This window comes from Fomitiporia mediterranea (genome assembly GCF_000271605.1).
Source record: "Fomitiporia mediterranea MF3/22 unplaced genomic scaffold FOMMEscaffold_11, whole genome shotgun sequence".
Taxonomy (NCBI): Eukaryota; Fungi; Basidiomycota; class Agaricomycetes; order Hymenochaetales; family Hymenochaetaceae; genus Fomitiporia; species Fomitiporia mediterranea.
This window is the reverse complement of record NW_006760396.1, coordinates 233,427-248,703: the sequence shown is the minus strand read 5'-3', so window position 1 is coordinate 248,703 and position 15,277 is coordinate 233,427. Positions and strand designations below refer to the sequence as shown.

Sequence of the window (15,277 nt, the reverse complement as noted above, 5' to 3'; positions counted from 1 at the left end):
AAATTATAGTTGCTGATGTCCGGTCCCGGACCGCTCGGACTCGGTCCGGATGCAGGACTGGACTGATGGACCGGTCCTCTACAGTCCGGTCCTCATGGGTCCAGGAGAGGTCCGGTCCTGGGTCCATCATTTTGAGAAATTTCCCGGACCAATGGACTCGTCCGGACCCGGACTGGACTCTGGACCTGAATAACCTGAACTAATGTCTCAAATCTCATTTCCCATATCTCTAGCTCACTATACTAAAACAGATCATACTCCTTTAAGGATCTTTGAATATTAGCTAGCACTTGCATAGTACATTTTACAAGTTTCTAGCAGTCCAAGCAAAGCAAAACTTTATTCCTGTTCTTTACTGTTCAATGTATGGCTTACTAAACTTGACTCTTCCTATCTGGTTATTGTCTCCCGAAATATTTATTCCCTTTATGTATATTCACTCCTCTCCCGTCCTATGCCAAAGACGCTGCAGTCCCAGCCGCCCAGTCAAGCAGCCAGCCAATGCCCCTGCCCCTGACAAATTAGACAAGATGTCTGAAATCACTCTCAGAAAGAAGAAGAACGCTGACGCTCAGGCTGCTTTCCGTGCACGCCGTGCCAACTATATTGCCACCCTCGAAGAGACAGGTCCGTCTGCTGCTAAGTACCTAAATATTCATGTTCCGACAACTAAGTGTCTGTAAATCACAGTAACCAGCTTAGAGGCAGTTGTAGTCCAGCTTCAGGACTCGTGTCGCAAGGCTCGCGCCGAAGCCTCAGAATTGCGTCAGGAAAACCACTACAGTGTCTAGTCTGTAGATTATGTAGTATATACAAAAATATATTACTTTTGTACTTAGATACAAAGAATAATACTCTAACTCATCTCTTAAATTTTTTTTCTCTCAGGTCCGGTTATGGACCGGTCCAGAACCGGACTGGAACTTGGGTCCGGTCCACTACCCGTCCACATAGGTCCGGTCCCCAGTCCGGGACACTCCCGGACCGCAGATTTGGTCCGGTCCTGAGTCCAGGTGAAGTATGCCCGGACCGGACCAGGACCGGACTTCAGCAACTATAGTTTAAATGAATGAATTCTCAGTGGTTATTATTCTGTTATACCTTTCCCTGTTATTCTCCTTCAGTCTTGCATACTCCACAAAAGTAGCCAAGCTAGGCATTTGTGGCGGGAGTAATGCAATTTGCGCTCGTGAGTCGTGAGTCGTGACGAGGTTTGAAACACAGTGAAGACTATTACATAATTTGTTCACCCAAGTCGCACGATGTCGTTCTGTCGTGCCGAAGCAGGTGGGTGACCATTGCGTGTACCAGTCGAAGCGTCTCTCATGAACGGAAAAGACGAGCAATTATCATTCGACCACCTTTGGATGGCTCACTCGCAATTCTTGAGCTATACGACTGGCATTATGAGCATAACCGAGACTATTTTCTCTTCACTTTCGAGGATGAGCCAGGCACTATACGATCAGTTTCTACAGGAGAGGGAGTGTAGGGAGCGCATGGAGCGACCCCCTACATTCGCGAGCGTACAGGCCATATTCTGCTCGGAGAGGAGATCGTGAATCAACTTGTCATCGCCGTCCTCGCTACGTCAGGTACCATTTCCAACACTTATCTATTCAATGTACGTTAATCTGTCTTTGGATACCATCACATTTACCTGCACATATATAAGAGCCCTGCGGACCGGTGCAACAATATTCCCGATCTCAACTCGAAACAGTGCTCTGGCAATTGCAATTCTTTTGTCGAGGGCGAAACCCGTCGCAATCCTTGACTCCACGGAGCCTGCCTTGCAACAGCTCGCAGATGATCCTATCAAGACCAGCGAAAGCGTTGATCTGCGGAAGATTGACATGCTCACACCCAATGATTTCTTCCCTATTATAGGACCTGATCCACTGTTCAAGCCTATTCCATCGGCAAGCCTGAACATGGACTCGCGCGCTGTTATCTATCACTCTTCCGGTATGCTCTTTTGCCTCATACACGACAAACTTCTTTGTCCTTCTGCCTATAACGTCTTCCCAAGGTACGACTTCATTTCCAAAGCCTGTATACTGAACGCACAAAGCTTTGTATTGTGTTTCTATCCCGCCTCGTGAGTCTTTAACAGCGATCAATAGACTTTCGCACGTAGAACTGATCAACTAACGAAACGGCAGTTTCTGAGAAGTGGATGTCTCGAGCACCATTTTCGGTTGCCACTCCACTCCTCTGTTCCACGCTTTGGGTGCTCTTCTCATTGCGTTCCCTGTATGTTTGTCTGTTTCTTAACCTCAACATGTGCTCATATCAATAGGCTAGCATTGGAGTTTGTTTGGCTTTGTTTAAACCTCAGTCGCCCGCTATTGTTCCAAATTCAGTTAAGTTTTTCGATGCCGCACCAGCTGCAAAGACGGACTATTTATTCAGTCCCCCTTCGTTTGTAGAGGTACGTCAGGCAAGCCTGTTTGGTGTCAAATGTTAATTTATGCCACGGATAGATATGGTCCCTGGTCGATTACATTATTGATGAGCTATCGACGATGAAGGGCGGTGTACGATTTCAGGCTATTAGCCTACTTGTTACATGCCTTACCGTATTTTGACGGGTGTATGGTGGTGGACCACTATCTGGCCTCAAGAGGCGTCAATATTTGCCAAACACATGCTTCGTGAGTTCGTTTAAAGAACAAATGCGCGAAAGCTAATCTTATATTACCAGAACAGAGACGGCAGGAATAAGCGCAATTCTTCCTGGTACGATCCGACATAATGGTGTATCTTGACCCATGGCTTAGCTGGTTGCGCAATTTTAGAGCATCCTGTTGCAGTGAGGGTTTTTTTTCCTTCTTGGAATCCACAGCGGAAAACCTCGCTATGGGAACCTGACCAGTTTCCTCTCGTACCCTACTTTCTTCAACGCTTCATCACATCCTCCGTCTCCCTTCTCTCACGTCTGCACACTCTCGATCTCGTCCTTTCCGAGTTTCAAACCATTGTACAAATGCTACAGGCCAGGTCATTAACCAGCAGTAAACTGATTCACATGCAATCACTTACGGGAAACATACCCTCACCGCCCCGTGGGCCACACACCTCCGCTTTTGGATCCTCCCAGCGAATATTCTTCCCCAATGGCTCGTAGCTCAGACGGAGAACGTTGACCTTTGGGTCATTTCCAAAGAAAAATTTGAGTGAGTGTGTTTGGGACTTGTGGTGCAGTAGACGAGTAAACCGATATGGCTGACAGAAGGCCGTTCTTGGAGCTCGTCGGGAACGGGTGCAGTGTATGGAACGTGCTTGTAAATGTATGTGGCTTGTCGGACATGGCTCGAAAAGCAGTAGTTCATAGCTGAAAGATTCATAAGGTATATACTGAGATATTTTATTCCTTGTGAGTCAATGTGACTTCGTTCTTGTTCCACGTCGCGCATCCCGAAGTAAGGAATCCGTCATCAGAAGTTAAAGAACATACGTCTTTCATCAGTTTCCCTGTAATCTAGGTTCATTGGTGGCAGCTCATCAAACCTCTCTCTACCAACCGTTTATGCCTCAGATTCTCGAAGCGCTGTGTCTCTTGCTTGCCTTTGGGGTGCAATCTAACACAGCAGGAGCTCAAAGCGTGGTGGCACAAAGTTCCTCGCTATATAGAGGCGAATGCTACATCTTGTAGGCATCTCAAGCCCTTTACTGCGATGTCGGCTCACCTGGTAGAAATCGCCTTGTTTTGGGCTCTAAATGACTATCATGCAAATCTAGGGACTCGCACGGATGGCTGATCCATGGAAACCACACCACGGATGGAATTTTCCCATGGGTCCTGTACTACGGATGAAATTTGCACGGCTACCGTGGTATCTGTGCTATCCGTGATTTAATACAATTTGACTGTGTTACAAGTTACTTGTGATGTGCCATCTCTCACATGAGTTGTAAGCTTGTCTTGTCACATTTTTTGCTCACTTTGTATTTTTTTAAATATATATTTGTGTATATTTTCTACTTTGTGTAATGCTTTGTATTAGAGCACATACACTTAAATTTGTGCAATTTGTGTCAAGAGCAAATTGTGTAGTAAAAATTGGTACTTGGTAAGTACAGGACTTGAACAGTGGCAGTATCCACGGATGAACCATCATCCGTGGGAAAACCATGGGTGATACCTATTACCCAACCTAGTCCTATGCAAATTGACGTTCCCTATCTGGTACTGTCAATAGCACGGATACAAGGTAAGCAATTACTGCGGCTTATAGCTATCATTGGCTGTGAAAAGGCTGATGTCCAGAGACATCATCACTTAGGGGGTGACCGGCAACGCGATTTTGCACGATCCCACAAGATCACACCTTCTGAAAGTAACGTTATCGCTATTAGATCCTATCATGGCGCCCAAATTGAGGACCCTTCCCGCAGACGCGCAGTTTCTAGTGTGGTGTTTGAATCCATCATACTTCAAGAGACGGGGTCTGATTTGTCCGATTTGATTTGGGAACAAGTCTACGAGCGTGCGGATCTCAAACTTTGGCTTCACATTAAGAGCTCGACTCATCACTTGGGGATAAATCGAAGTAGACCATATCCAATTTCCTGTTGATCCGACCGCTACCTTAACCGCCCCAGTCTGTGAAGTCTTCTACTTCACGCTAAGAGAAGGAAGGACAAAGGACGAGATCGCACCTTACCTTGACACTCTTGCGAACCAGGATACGAAGACTGTGACGCTGTCAACTTGGGGGTTTAATCCGGAGCGGGAGAATCGACTTGCAATGCTTGTTGGATGGGAATCTCTTGAGTAAAGTGATGCCAATGTGTTCGAAAAGCCCGAACTAATGTTACTAGTACAGGCTCACCAAGAGGTGGTAAAGAATCCGACGGAGGAAACGAAGAACTTATTTTCACATCTTCATGAGCTATCGGAATTCACTGTTGGGCATAGCAACTTGACTGCCCACTGAATGGGACGTTGATTGTTTGAAGACGTACTTCACGTATTTACAAGATTTCTATACCAAGTAATTGAGCAGTTTGACGTTATATAGGTTTAGAATACCGAGATTCTACGGAATGTAGCGGGGAAGGAGATGTACTGCCTAACCAATAATCGCCAAAGCGGCTAAGCTCAGATTCTTTTAAGCCAGGGAACTGGTAGAGGCGACGAATCAACCAAAGGACAGTCCAGAATATTCGCGCTGAGTTGACTGCGGAGTGATCTGGCGCTTAGAGTTCATGACGGTGCATTTTACAATTCTTCCGAACTCACGTCCGAGGTGTCGACGGCGTTAAATTATCAATACTTTAACTGCGATCACAATCTCCCTCGACGAGAGGATCATGATATTCAAGCTACAGGATGACAATTACAACCTACAGGATGTAGAACTACTATAATCTATGTAACATAATGATAGTAAGACACTACTGAGACTAGGAATGGATACACTTTGTATGGAACAAAGTACAAAAGTTTAGAGGGCAACTTCAAGCTAGAGAACAGGTTCAGAACCTAGACAATCTGCTCAATCTGCTCAATCTGCTTAAATGGATTATCACACTGCTTCAAGGGAAAGTGAAGGTAATACACATACAGCTAGCAAATATCAGAGTAATAATGAATTAGTAATGATTGATCAGACTATTTAAGTATTCAGGCATAATACTTTAATGCTATAGAAGGAAACAGAGCATTAGGACACTCTAAAACATTTATTAAACAATGATACAGTTCAATCTACTCTAGGAATGAGTAGTTACAATTAGTTTGAAGTATGAAATCATACAGAAGACCTCTCTAAACACTACAAATATGTTTTAGGACAGTACCAGATGTTTTATACTGAAAATGAAGTCATATTTTGATGAGAGGGCAAGAGGCACATACATTGTATTGTATACACACTCTTTGAGCATACAATCTATATGTTTGAACATACATTTTTCTTACTTGAGATACTACAAAACAATTTCACAAAGGACTTTGTAGGACCAGACAGTATTAGTACTACAGGAAACAGGACACATGATAAGTACACAAGGAAAGAATACATTAGTACAAGGACAAGTACACAGAAAGACAGGAAGTCAATACTAGAATGTATTAATCTACACATGGATTTGCTAAATGAACAAGGAATTGGTAGTGTACACTCAGGACTTCAGACAGTACTACTACACATACAGTCAGGATATTTTATTAAGACATACATAGAACAACACAGTATACAGACAGTTACAGTACTCAGGAAAGTAGAGAATACTACTTAGACACATTGTAATAGAACATTACACTATGAGACAGTAAAAGTATACTCAGATGATTCAGGAATTGAATTAATCAACTTACAAAGACACAAACAAGTTAAGACACAAGGAAACAGTATGAGAATACAGTAGGACATTCATTACACACAGAGATACTATGTATATACACACATATCTAGTAATATTAGGCTTATACATTACAATCTCATTGAAATCAAAACAATATTTTCATTCAAGGACAGATATTACACTCTAGGTTACACTCTACAATTAGTATTTGAACATTAAGCTTAACAGAATATCTAGTTTTGTATCTATTAGATTGCACTCTGGATTAGGAAATCCCCAATTGCCTTATGTAGAATTACTGTACTTAGAATGTCTCAGATTATCAGACTTCACTATGTAGTATATAAGGTAGATACTTGCTTGATGTCTCAATAAGAGAGAGTACTTGGAGTACTCCCACTATGCTTGTTAAAAGGTTATGAGCCTTAGTGCCTATTGAATGCCTCTATACACTTACTCTTGCAGAATGCCTTTGCCTCCTACCAGACCACCAAGCCCAAGACCTCCCTCTCCCCCCAAACTCATTATGATGTTGTCTATAACACATACCTTTGTTAACACTATGATAAAGGACTCTGACGTTACAAAGTTCTTTGAGGGAACAGAAAAGTTGGCTGGTACAAAGGGATACAAGATATGGTGCTTACACATACACAGTGCACTCACTGCCATAATGCTCTTAGACCATCTAGAGCACAATCCCCCTTCCTCTAATGATGCTAGCATACATACAGGCAATGTTTTGTATCATTGTATAATGAAAACAATAACTGATACAATTTATGCAAACTTCACAACACATACAAGTGTTAAAAGTCTCATGAAGGCACTTTCTGAACAATACAATGTTTAAACAACAATGACACATGCTGTAGACATATCTATGTTGTTTACAGTAAAAGGGTATGTATCACAGTTTGATAAGACGTTAGACAACATTGAACAAATCTACAGACAGTTGTCTACACATAATAAAGCCCCTAATAATGATACATACATCTCAGCAATTAACCTTGCTACTCCTTGTGAGTATAGTTGGGTAGCAACAATGCTAGACAGGCAGATTACCCATTATAATCAACTACTAACAGTTACAGTGGCTCAGAAAGATGTTCTGACACCAGCTAAGTTGATACACAAATTACAAAACACATATACTAAGTATCATTCTTAGTACTCTCAAACAAAACAAGATACTGAATGAGACAGCCTACAAACAAAAGGCAAAAGTGTAGCTAAAGGCAAAACGAAGCCTTACAATAAAGTTAAATGCTACAACTGTAATAAGTACAAGCATATGTTAAAAGACTGCCAAAATCCTCTAAATTTCACCAATCTTTGTATGAGTAGGAGAATAAATAATATATTCATTGTTTGTTTTCATTAAAACATATCCTGCTTTGTATAATAGTGCTTTACTAACAAGTGTGAAGTTCAGATTGGGATGATAGTATACGTTTTGTAGTGAAATCGTATTCACCTTTGTATGCTCATTGGCTTTGTCTTGTAGTTTTACATTAAATGTCATTACTCTACTTTTGCTAAGTGTGAATGACAATTTATTTACAATCATAACATTTATTAGGGTCAAGTTCTGAATGTTTGTAAGACAGAACAAGTATGGAGTAGTGTGTACATTTGCACCAGAGTCCAATATATTAATACAATGTATTAGTTCAGTATCATTACAATGTATTGTATTGATACATACATTTGGATTGTAATTGAACTCCTTAATGACTTCTTTCACATTGTTAAATGAGTTCATGAAGTTGTCTACTTGCATGACACCTTCCTCTTGTACTTCAAATGCTGAAAATACATTAGATTCAGTAGATAGAGCAGATTGAACAGGTAAGCTGCTGGAACTTGATACTGAGGCTTCTACAATTGTAGACTCTAGCATTAGTGTTTCATTAACGTCTTCAATGAATACTACTGTATTAAGTGTAGGTTGAGACAGTATAGTAGTAGTAGTAGAAGCAGAAGCTGTTTGCCTATACTTTTTCTTTCAAGCTTCCATTGTTTTACTTGACATGTACAAAATAACTTGTATATGATAGTTTCTCATTATAATAAATGATCTATTAATGCAATCACTATTGTTGATTTACATCAACAAATAGGTCATGTTAATTTTGATTACTTGCACAAACTCATACAAGAGTATTCTGAGATTATAAGTCAAAGGATAACAGACAATAAAAATGCACAGTGTACAGATTGTATCAAAGCAAACATACAACACAATGAAATACCAAAAATACGAACAACACCTCTTGCACAATCCTATAAAGATTATCTCCATATTAATATATGGGGACCTGCCTCAGTACAAGCTTACAGTAAGTACAAATATCTTTTTACCATTGTAGATAACACTACATGATAGGTAACTATACTACCTATGTAGCATAAAAGCAATGCTTTCACTGAATATGTAAAGCATACAATGAAACTCTTTACACAGTACAGTATAAGAGTTAAAAACTCTCTAAAGTAATAACAATACAGTGTTCCTAAGTAAAGACTTTACTACATACATTGAAAGTCAAGGAACAATATGAAGATTAACAGTACATGATACACTACAGTAGAACAGAGTTGTGGAACATATACATAAGACTATCTTTAACAGTGTATGTATGTGTCTGTTATCAGCAAAATTACTTATGAAATTCTGGGTATATACAGTACAATATCAAACGTTTATTCATAACAGAACACTAAGAGTTACTATTAATTTTGTAATGCTATATTACAAACAGTATAACAAACATTATCAAATAGATAATATATGAGAATTCAGCACATATTGTATTATACAGAACGAACGAACGTATAAACTACAACCTAGAGGCCAACACATACAATGGCTAGGTTATGATAACAACAGTAAAGGTCACTTAGTGTGCCATGATAATAAAATTACTGTTGAGTGTAATGTACAATTCATAGACAAACTAATGTCTAGGATTGAAGGGGAGAATAATTATAACAATGATACATCAAATGATGATGAAACTCTTCCTAATAACAATAATAAAGATAAAGAACCTGTCATACAATGCTCTACACAAGAGCAAAGACCGGTTAAACAAACTATAGGTTTAAATTACAAAGACAATATAAACCTAGCTATGTATCTAACAGAATTTAACAAATTCCTCAACAAAGTCTATAACAATCCATTAATGTATTACAATACTATAACATGTATAGACAAAGAACAATGGATTAAAGCTATAAAGGATGAAATACAGTCACTTCAACAACAAAACACATGGATATATGCTATCCCCCCTACAAATACAAATGTAATTAGAACAAAATTTGTCTATAAAATCAAAAGACTGGCTAACAGCTGAATAGACAAATATAAAGCACAATTTGTAGTGTAAGGATACACTCAAAAGAATGGAATAGACTTCTATTCTAACAACTTATTTGCTCCAGTAATAAAACTATCAACAGTACAATTATTGTTATCTTGGGCAGTATCTAAGAACTATGAAATACATTAGATAGATGTAAAATCTGCATATCTTTACAGAGAATTAAATGAGGACAAACTCATCTATGTGAAACTACTGCCAGACAGGCTACTTACAGATATTAAACCTGGACAGGTGTTATACTTAAATAAAGTGTTATATGGATTGAAACAAGCAGGTAGACAATGGTACAAGAAGATTACTGAACTACTACTTAAGATTGGATTAGAACAAGCTAATTACAATCATACTGTATTTTACAAGAAACGAAATAATAAAACAATTCTTGTAACATTTATGCATGTTAACAATATTACAATTATTAGCAAAACTATTGCTATAATAATAGTATTTAAACATGCATTAAGACAACACATTACATTTACTGACAGTAACAAAATACATTGGTTACTTGGTATTGAAATAAGCTGAGATAGACTACAACAAACAATTAGCTTACAGCAAAAGCATTATATTGAAAGTATAATCAAGCATTACCACTTTGAAAACAAAAAGGTGTTACAAACGCCTATTACTCCCAGAATAGATCTATCTAACAATACAAACAATATGTACAATACAAACGAAAGTAATAATGAAACAATGTCATACATGAATATGGTAGAATTGTTAAGATATGTTGCAGACTGCACACAGCCAGACATATCCTATATTACTAGGCAATTAGCATGCTACTTACAAAAGCCTTAAATGTATCACTACAAAGTAGTGAAACATTGCTTTGTGTATTTAAAATATACAACAAATTGTTGGCTTCAACTTGGAAGCATGAACACCTTAAAACTACAAGGTGTCAGCAACAGTGTAGAGGGGACCCGAAGGCTCAGCAAGGGGACCCAGGCTACAACTATCCTACACAACAGAAATACAGAACACAAGTACTGGAACATAGTCAGAACTTGCAGAATGGGCAGAGAGAGAGAGTGAGACAAGAGTAGAGTATATAGAGTGAGCCTAAGAGTACAGGACTACCTAGAGTAGACAAGATCAAGACTACAGGACTAGTCTGATCTTGTATGCTTATATATACTAAACTACACAAGAGTACTCAGGGAGTATGAGCCACTAAGAATGATAAGCCACAAAGAATGAAAGAAAGGAAGGTCAAAGATAAAGGTACAAAGAATGAAGGGATGGACAAAGGGTAAGAGACTATAGAATGAACAGAGAATGAAGGAGTGGTCAAAGGAATGGAATGATGAAGTAAGGAAGGGTAGTAGTAAGAGTCAGCATGTATATAGTCTATAGACAGTGCTCCTGAGGGACAGAAGTCCTGAGTTCCAGTACAGAAGGGTGTAGAACCCTCAGAACTGAAGGTATGGGAGTAGAGAGTTGTAACATCATCCCCCCTCTAAAACCAATTGTTCTGATTAGTGAACATGGGGCTCAGTCAGTAGCTTAGGCATAGGTCAGAATAGTAAGGCTTGGAAATCTGTGAGGCTGAGTTTGTACAGAGTACCAGGATGAAGCTGATAGAAGTCTCAGATTGTCTTAGGAGCATGGGTGAGGTTCTCAGTAGGTTCCCAAGTATGCTCCTCAACTGGGTACCCTTTCTAGTGAACAAGGAATTTGAGTTTTCTGTACAGTAGCTTAGCATCCACTATGTACTCTACTTTGTATTCTGGTTCAGAACCAATGAGTTCTGGTAGAGACAGTAGGGGTCTTTGTTATGAAGGAAAACTCAGATTGTAGTACTGAGACAGTAGAACCTTGTTGAACACTGGGTGTATGTACTTCCATGTTGTCAGAAGTTAGAGTTTGTAAGCAGAGGCACTAACCTTCTTTTCAATAACAAAGGGTCTAAAGCACTTATTGTCCAACTTCTTCATTAGGCAATCTGTGGTCAGGTTAGTAGCTTCCAGTATAACTTTGTCACCAGGCTGGTAATCCTTGGCCACAGACCTCTTCCAATCATAGTTCTGCTTCATAACCTGTGCTACCTTTTCCAAAAGAGCTTGTGTGTCCTTCCTGGTTCTGTACATCCATTCTGTAAAGTCTGTTACAGATTCAGAACTACTATTCTAGTTCAGAACTGTCCCCTAGTATGGATGTCTCTCATGATTGAGGAAGAACAGGGATTGTCCTGTTGTAGAGTGTTACTAGTTATTGTGCACAAATTCTGCCAGAGCTAGCTATTCAAACTAATCCAATTACTAATGATTGATAAACATCTAGAGGTAGAGCTCAATCTCCTGATTGACTCACTCAGTTTGACTGTCAGTCTGTAAGTGATAGGTAGTAGAAGGGTTCCCTTGAATTCTGAGAAGCACATACAAGTCCTACATGAATTTCAACTCAAATTGTAGTCTACAATCATAAATAAGCTTCTGAGGGAGTCTGTACAACTGGAAGACATGATCCTGATAAATGTGCACTATACCTTTAGAAGTGAGTTCTGTTCAGGTTGGAACTGTATGGACTTGCTTAGAGAATCAGTCAACAATCATACAGATAGTGTTGTAACCCTAAGACTCAGGTAGCTTACTAATCAGGTCTACTAAGACTTCTTCCTAAGAGTGATCTAGGATCCAATGTGGATGTAGGGGAGCCTGAACTCTTGTCCAGTAGGCCTTAGTCTGTTGGCACATATTACAACCAGTCACATACTTTAGGATTTCCCTCTACATTCTGGGCTACTAGTAGTTCTGAGTAATAAGTTCCTACATTTTGTGTCAGCCCAGATGTCCTACAGTTGGATTGTTGTAATAAGCTTAGACAATGTCCTCCTACAGTTTCCAATCCTTTGGAATGTACAGTCAGCCTTCCTAGTAAACCTGTCCATCCTCATCCTCCTCCTAATCCCTAGCCTGCTTCTCTAGTTACTTTACTACAACCTGGTCCTGTGTGTGTCTCAGAGCTTACTATATGTAGGTGACAAAGTTGACATCCTTAGATTCAAGTCAGATCTCTCAGATTGTCTCAGACACAAAACAGGAATTGTCTAGGAGAATGAGATTTTTGTTATCATTCTCCCCCCTTTCATGACCTGCTTGTCTCAAGAGTAAATCAGCTTTTGTCATTTGTGTTCTAGGTTTGTAGGTTAGTACAAAGTCATAGTCCTACAGTTCTAACATCTAGTAGGCCTAACAGTAGTTAAGCTTCTGAGGCACTCAGAAGTACTAGAGATTAAGGTGATCACTCTAGATCTTGAACTTCTACACTATACTAAGGAGATATTGACACTACTCTTCTAGGGAACAGACAATTGCAAGGAGTTCCTTGTTATAGATAGGGTAGTTCTGTTCTGTTACAGAGAGGGATTCTGATCAGAATACTATCAGACACTACTTTCTGTTAATGAACTAGGATAGTACTACTCTATTTGCAAAGTTGGAAGAGTTGGCTTTAACTCAGAACTTGTCTACAACTGTTAGAACTGCTAATACAGGCTTGCTAGTGATGGCCTGCTTGAGGGACTTAAACACAGACTACTACTAATTATCCTATTACTAAGGAACATCTTTGCTGGTAAGATCATGAAGGGGCCAGGCAATGGTACTAAAGCCTTGAATGAAGCATTAGTAGTAGTTTACAAACCTAAGGAATGCTTGAACCTGTTTCAGGTTCTAAGGTTGTAGCCAGTTCTGAACTATAGTTACCTTTGCTAGATCCATACAGACCTCTCCTCTACTAATTACAAAGCCTAGATAATTTACTGACTCCTGTACAAAGGAGTACTTTGCTTCTTAGAGGAACAGTTTATTATCTCAGAGCTATTGTAGAACTACTCAGATCAGTTAGTAATAGTGCTCAACTGTCTGGGTAAAGATCAGAATGTTATCCAGATACACACTAATGTGCTCTGAGTCAATCAGATCTGTAAGGATGTGATTCATGAATGACTGGAACATTGTGAGCAAGTTAGTTAGTCTGAAGAACATTACAGTCAGTTTGTACAATCTACAATTGGTTCAGAACACAGCCTTCCACTCATCTCTGTCTTAGATCTGAATATTATTGTATCCTTATTAAATGTCCAACTTAGTAAAAACCCTGGATGTATGTGTCTTATCAATGAGCTCCTGAATCAGAGGGAGTAGGTACTTGTTTTTAACAGTACCCTTATTAAGACAATAATAATCCTGGACTGGGTAGAGCTTCCCATCTTTCTTTTTAATAAAGAAGAAAGGGGAGGCTATAAAGGACTTTAAGGGTCAGATCTAGCTGTTTCAAAGATTTTCCTGAAGGAACTTGTTAAGTACTGCCTGCTTGTCTCTGTTGAGTAGGTAGACCTTACAATCCTTGGGTTGGAAACCCTTAGTCAATTCAATTGTATAGTCCTAGAGACAGTGTTTAGGAAGCTAGTTGAATTCCTCTTCACTAAAGACTTCAGGGAACTCTTGGACAAAATCCAGCAGGCTGGGTCTATGTGTGTTCCAGAGTAGAGTCATTCTAAGGGGGTTCTAGACTGGTTCCATTTCAGACATCCTTTAGATTGACTCTATTCTGCCTCAACTAGAATATGTATCCACATATTTATCCTAGTTAAAGAAGAACAACTGGTCACCTTTATCAGAACTGTTAGTAACATTAGAAGTGTCTGTATCTACTCAGAACAGTAGTGTAAGGTAGCTACAAGACTTGGAACACTGATTGAACACAAGTGTCTGTTCTAACTAGTCAATAGTAGGGTTGTGAGCCTTAAGCTATTTGAATCTAATAAAGACATCTGTCTTTCCAAGGTTGGTGACTCTGAACTCAATACTTTCCTCATAATCCTGAATAGTCATCTATAGTTGGACAAACTCAGTGATTCAACCATTCTGGTTTAGAGTTCTGTCCACATTGTATACTAGGATTGGAAGTGGAACACATTGAGTAGGGAGGTAGTGTTCCTACACAAAGGCCTTATTAATGTACAAACCAGTACATTTACTGTCTACTAGAGCTGTTGTTCAGATCTGGGGGGATCCTGAGAAGGGAGCCAAGAGGACAGGGACTTAGAGCTAGTGCTTAGAATGTCCTTAGATAAACTGCTACTTGTTCTGAAGGGAATGTACAGCTTGTACAGCCTTGTTGTCTAAGAGGGTAAGTATATGTACTAACATTTCCTTATTAACCTCTCTCTTTTGACAAGGACAGACTCATGTCCTCAGCTGTGAACTCAGCTGAGGCCATCCCTGCTTGATACTATAGACAAACTACTGAGTAGTAAACAGGGCTGGGTAGTGTTCTGAACATTCTAAGATCTTAGAACATAGAAGTAGTAGGTCAGATTGTACAGATTTAGACTCAGATAAAGTGCAAAGAGAAGAATCAAAAGAATCAGAAGAAATAGGAGAACTATCTACTTTTGTTTTTGTACTTTTTTCTTTCTAATTAAATAATTTTGTTGTATTTATTTTTTCTACTTTTTCTGCTTTTTTCTACTTTTTCTACTTTTTCTACTTTTCTTACTTTATTTACTTCTAATCCTACAGTGTCCATTGAATCAAAAGTACGCTATT

At 39.3% G+C, this 15,277-nt stretch overlaps 3 protein-coding genes across 3 annotated transcripts; 2 read left to right on the top strand and 1 right to left on the bottom strand.

Annotated features, from left to right (window-relative positions):
- Window positions 1-1,262: 1,262 nt before the first annotated feature.
- FOMMEDRAFT_160035 (uncharacterized protein) lies at window positions 1,263-2,591 on the top strand (the record flags this gene model as incomplete). Its single annotated transcript, XM_007269924.1, has 6 exons — window positions 1,263-1,287; window positions 1,339-1,558; window positions 1,676-1,968; window positions 2,166-2,256; window positions 2,308-2,434; window positions 2,487-2,591. The coding sequence occupies 6 exons, from the start codon at window positions 1,263-1,265 to the stop codon at window positions 2,589-2,591; spliced, it is 861 nt and encodes a 286-aa protein (XP_007269986.1).
- Window positions 2,592-2,935: 344 nt separating this feature from the next.
- FOMMEDRAFT_30929 (uncharacterized protein) lies at window positions 2,936-3,494 on the bottom strand (the record flags this gene model as incomplete). Its single annotated transcript, XM_007269786.1, has 4 exons — window positions 2,936-2,992; window positions 3,082-3,195; window positions 3,234-3,337; window positions 3,461-3,494. 4 exons carry the CDS (start codon window positions 3,492-3,494, stop codon window positions 2,936-2,938), a joined length of 309 nt encoding a protein of 102 aa, XP_007269848.1.
- A 674-nt stretch (window positions 3,495-4,168) lies between these two features.
- Window positions 4,169-5,039, top strand: FOMMEDRAFT_170262 (uncharacterized protein; the record flags this gene model as incomplete). The annotated part of the gene is made up of 4 exons (XM_007269923.1): window positions 4,169-4,217; window positions 4,290-4,343; window positions 4,402-4,780; window positions 4,833-5,039. 3 exons carry the CDS (start codon window positions 4,169-4,171, stop codon window positions 4,470-4,472), a joined length of 174 nt encoding a protein of 57 aa, XP_007269985.1. The 3' UTR covers window positions 4,473-4,780; window positions 4,833-5,039.
- Between the last annotated feature and the right edge of the window lie 10,238 nt (window positions 5,040-15,277).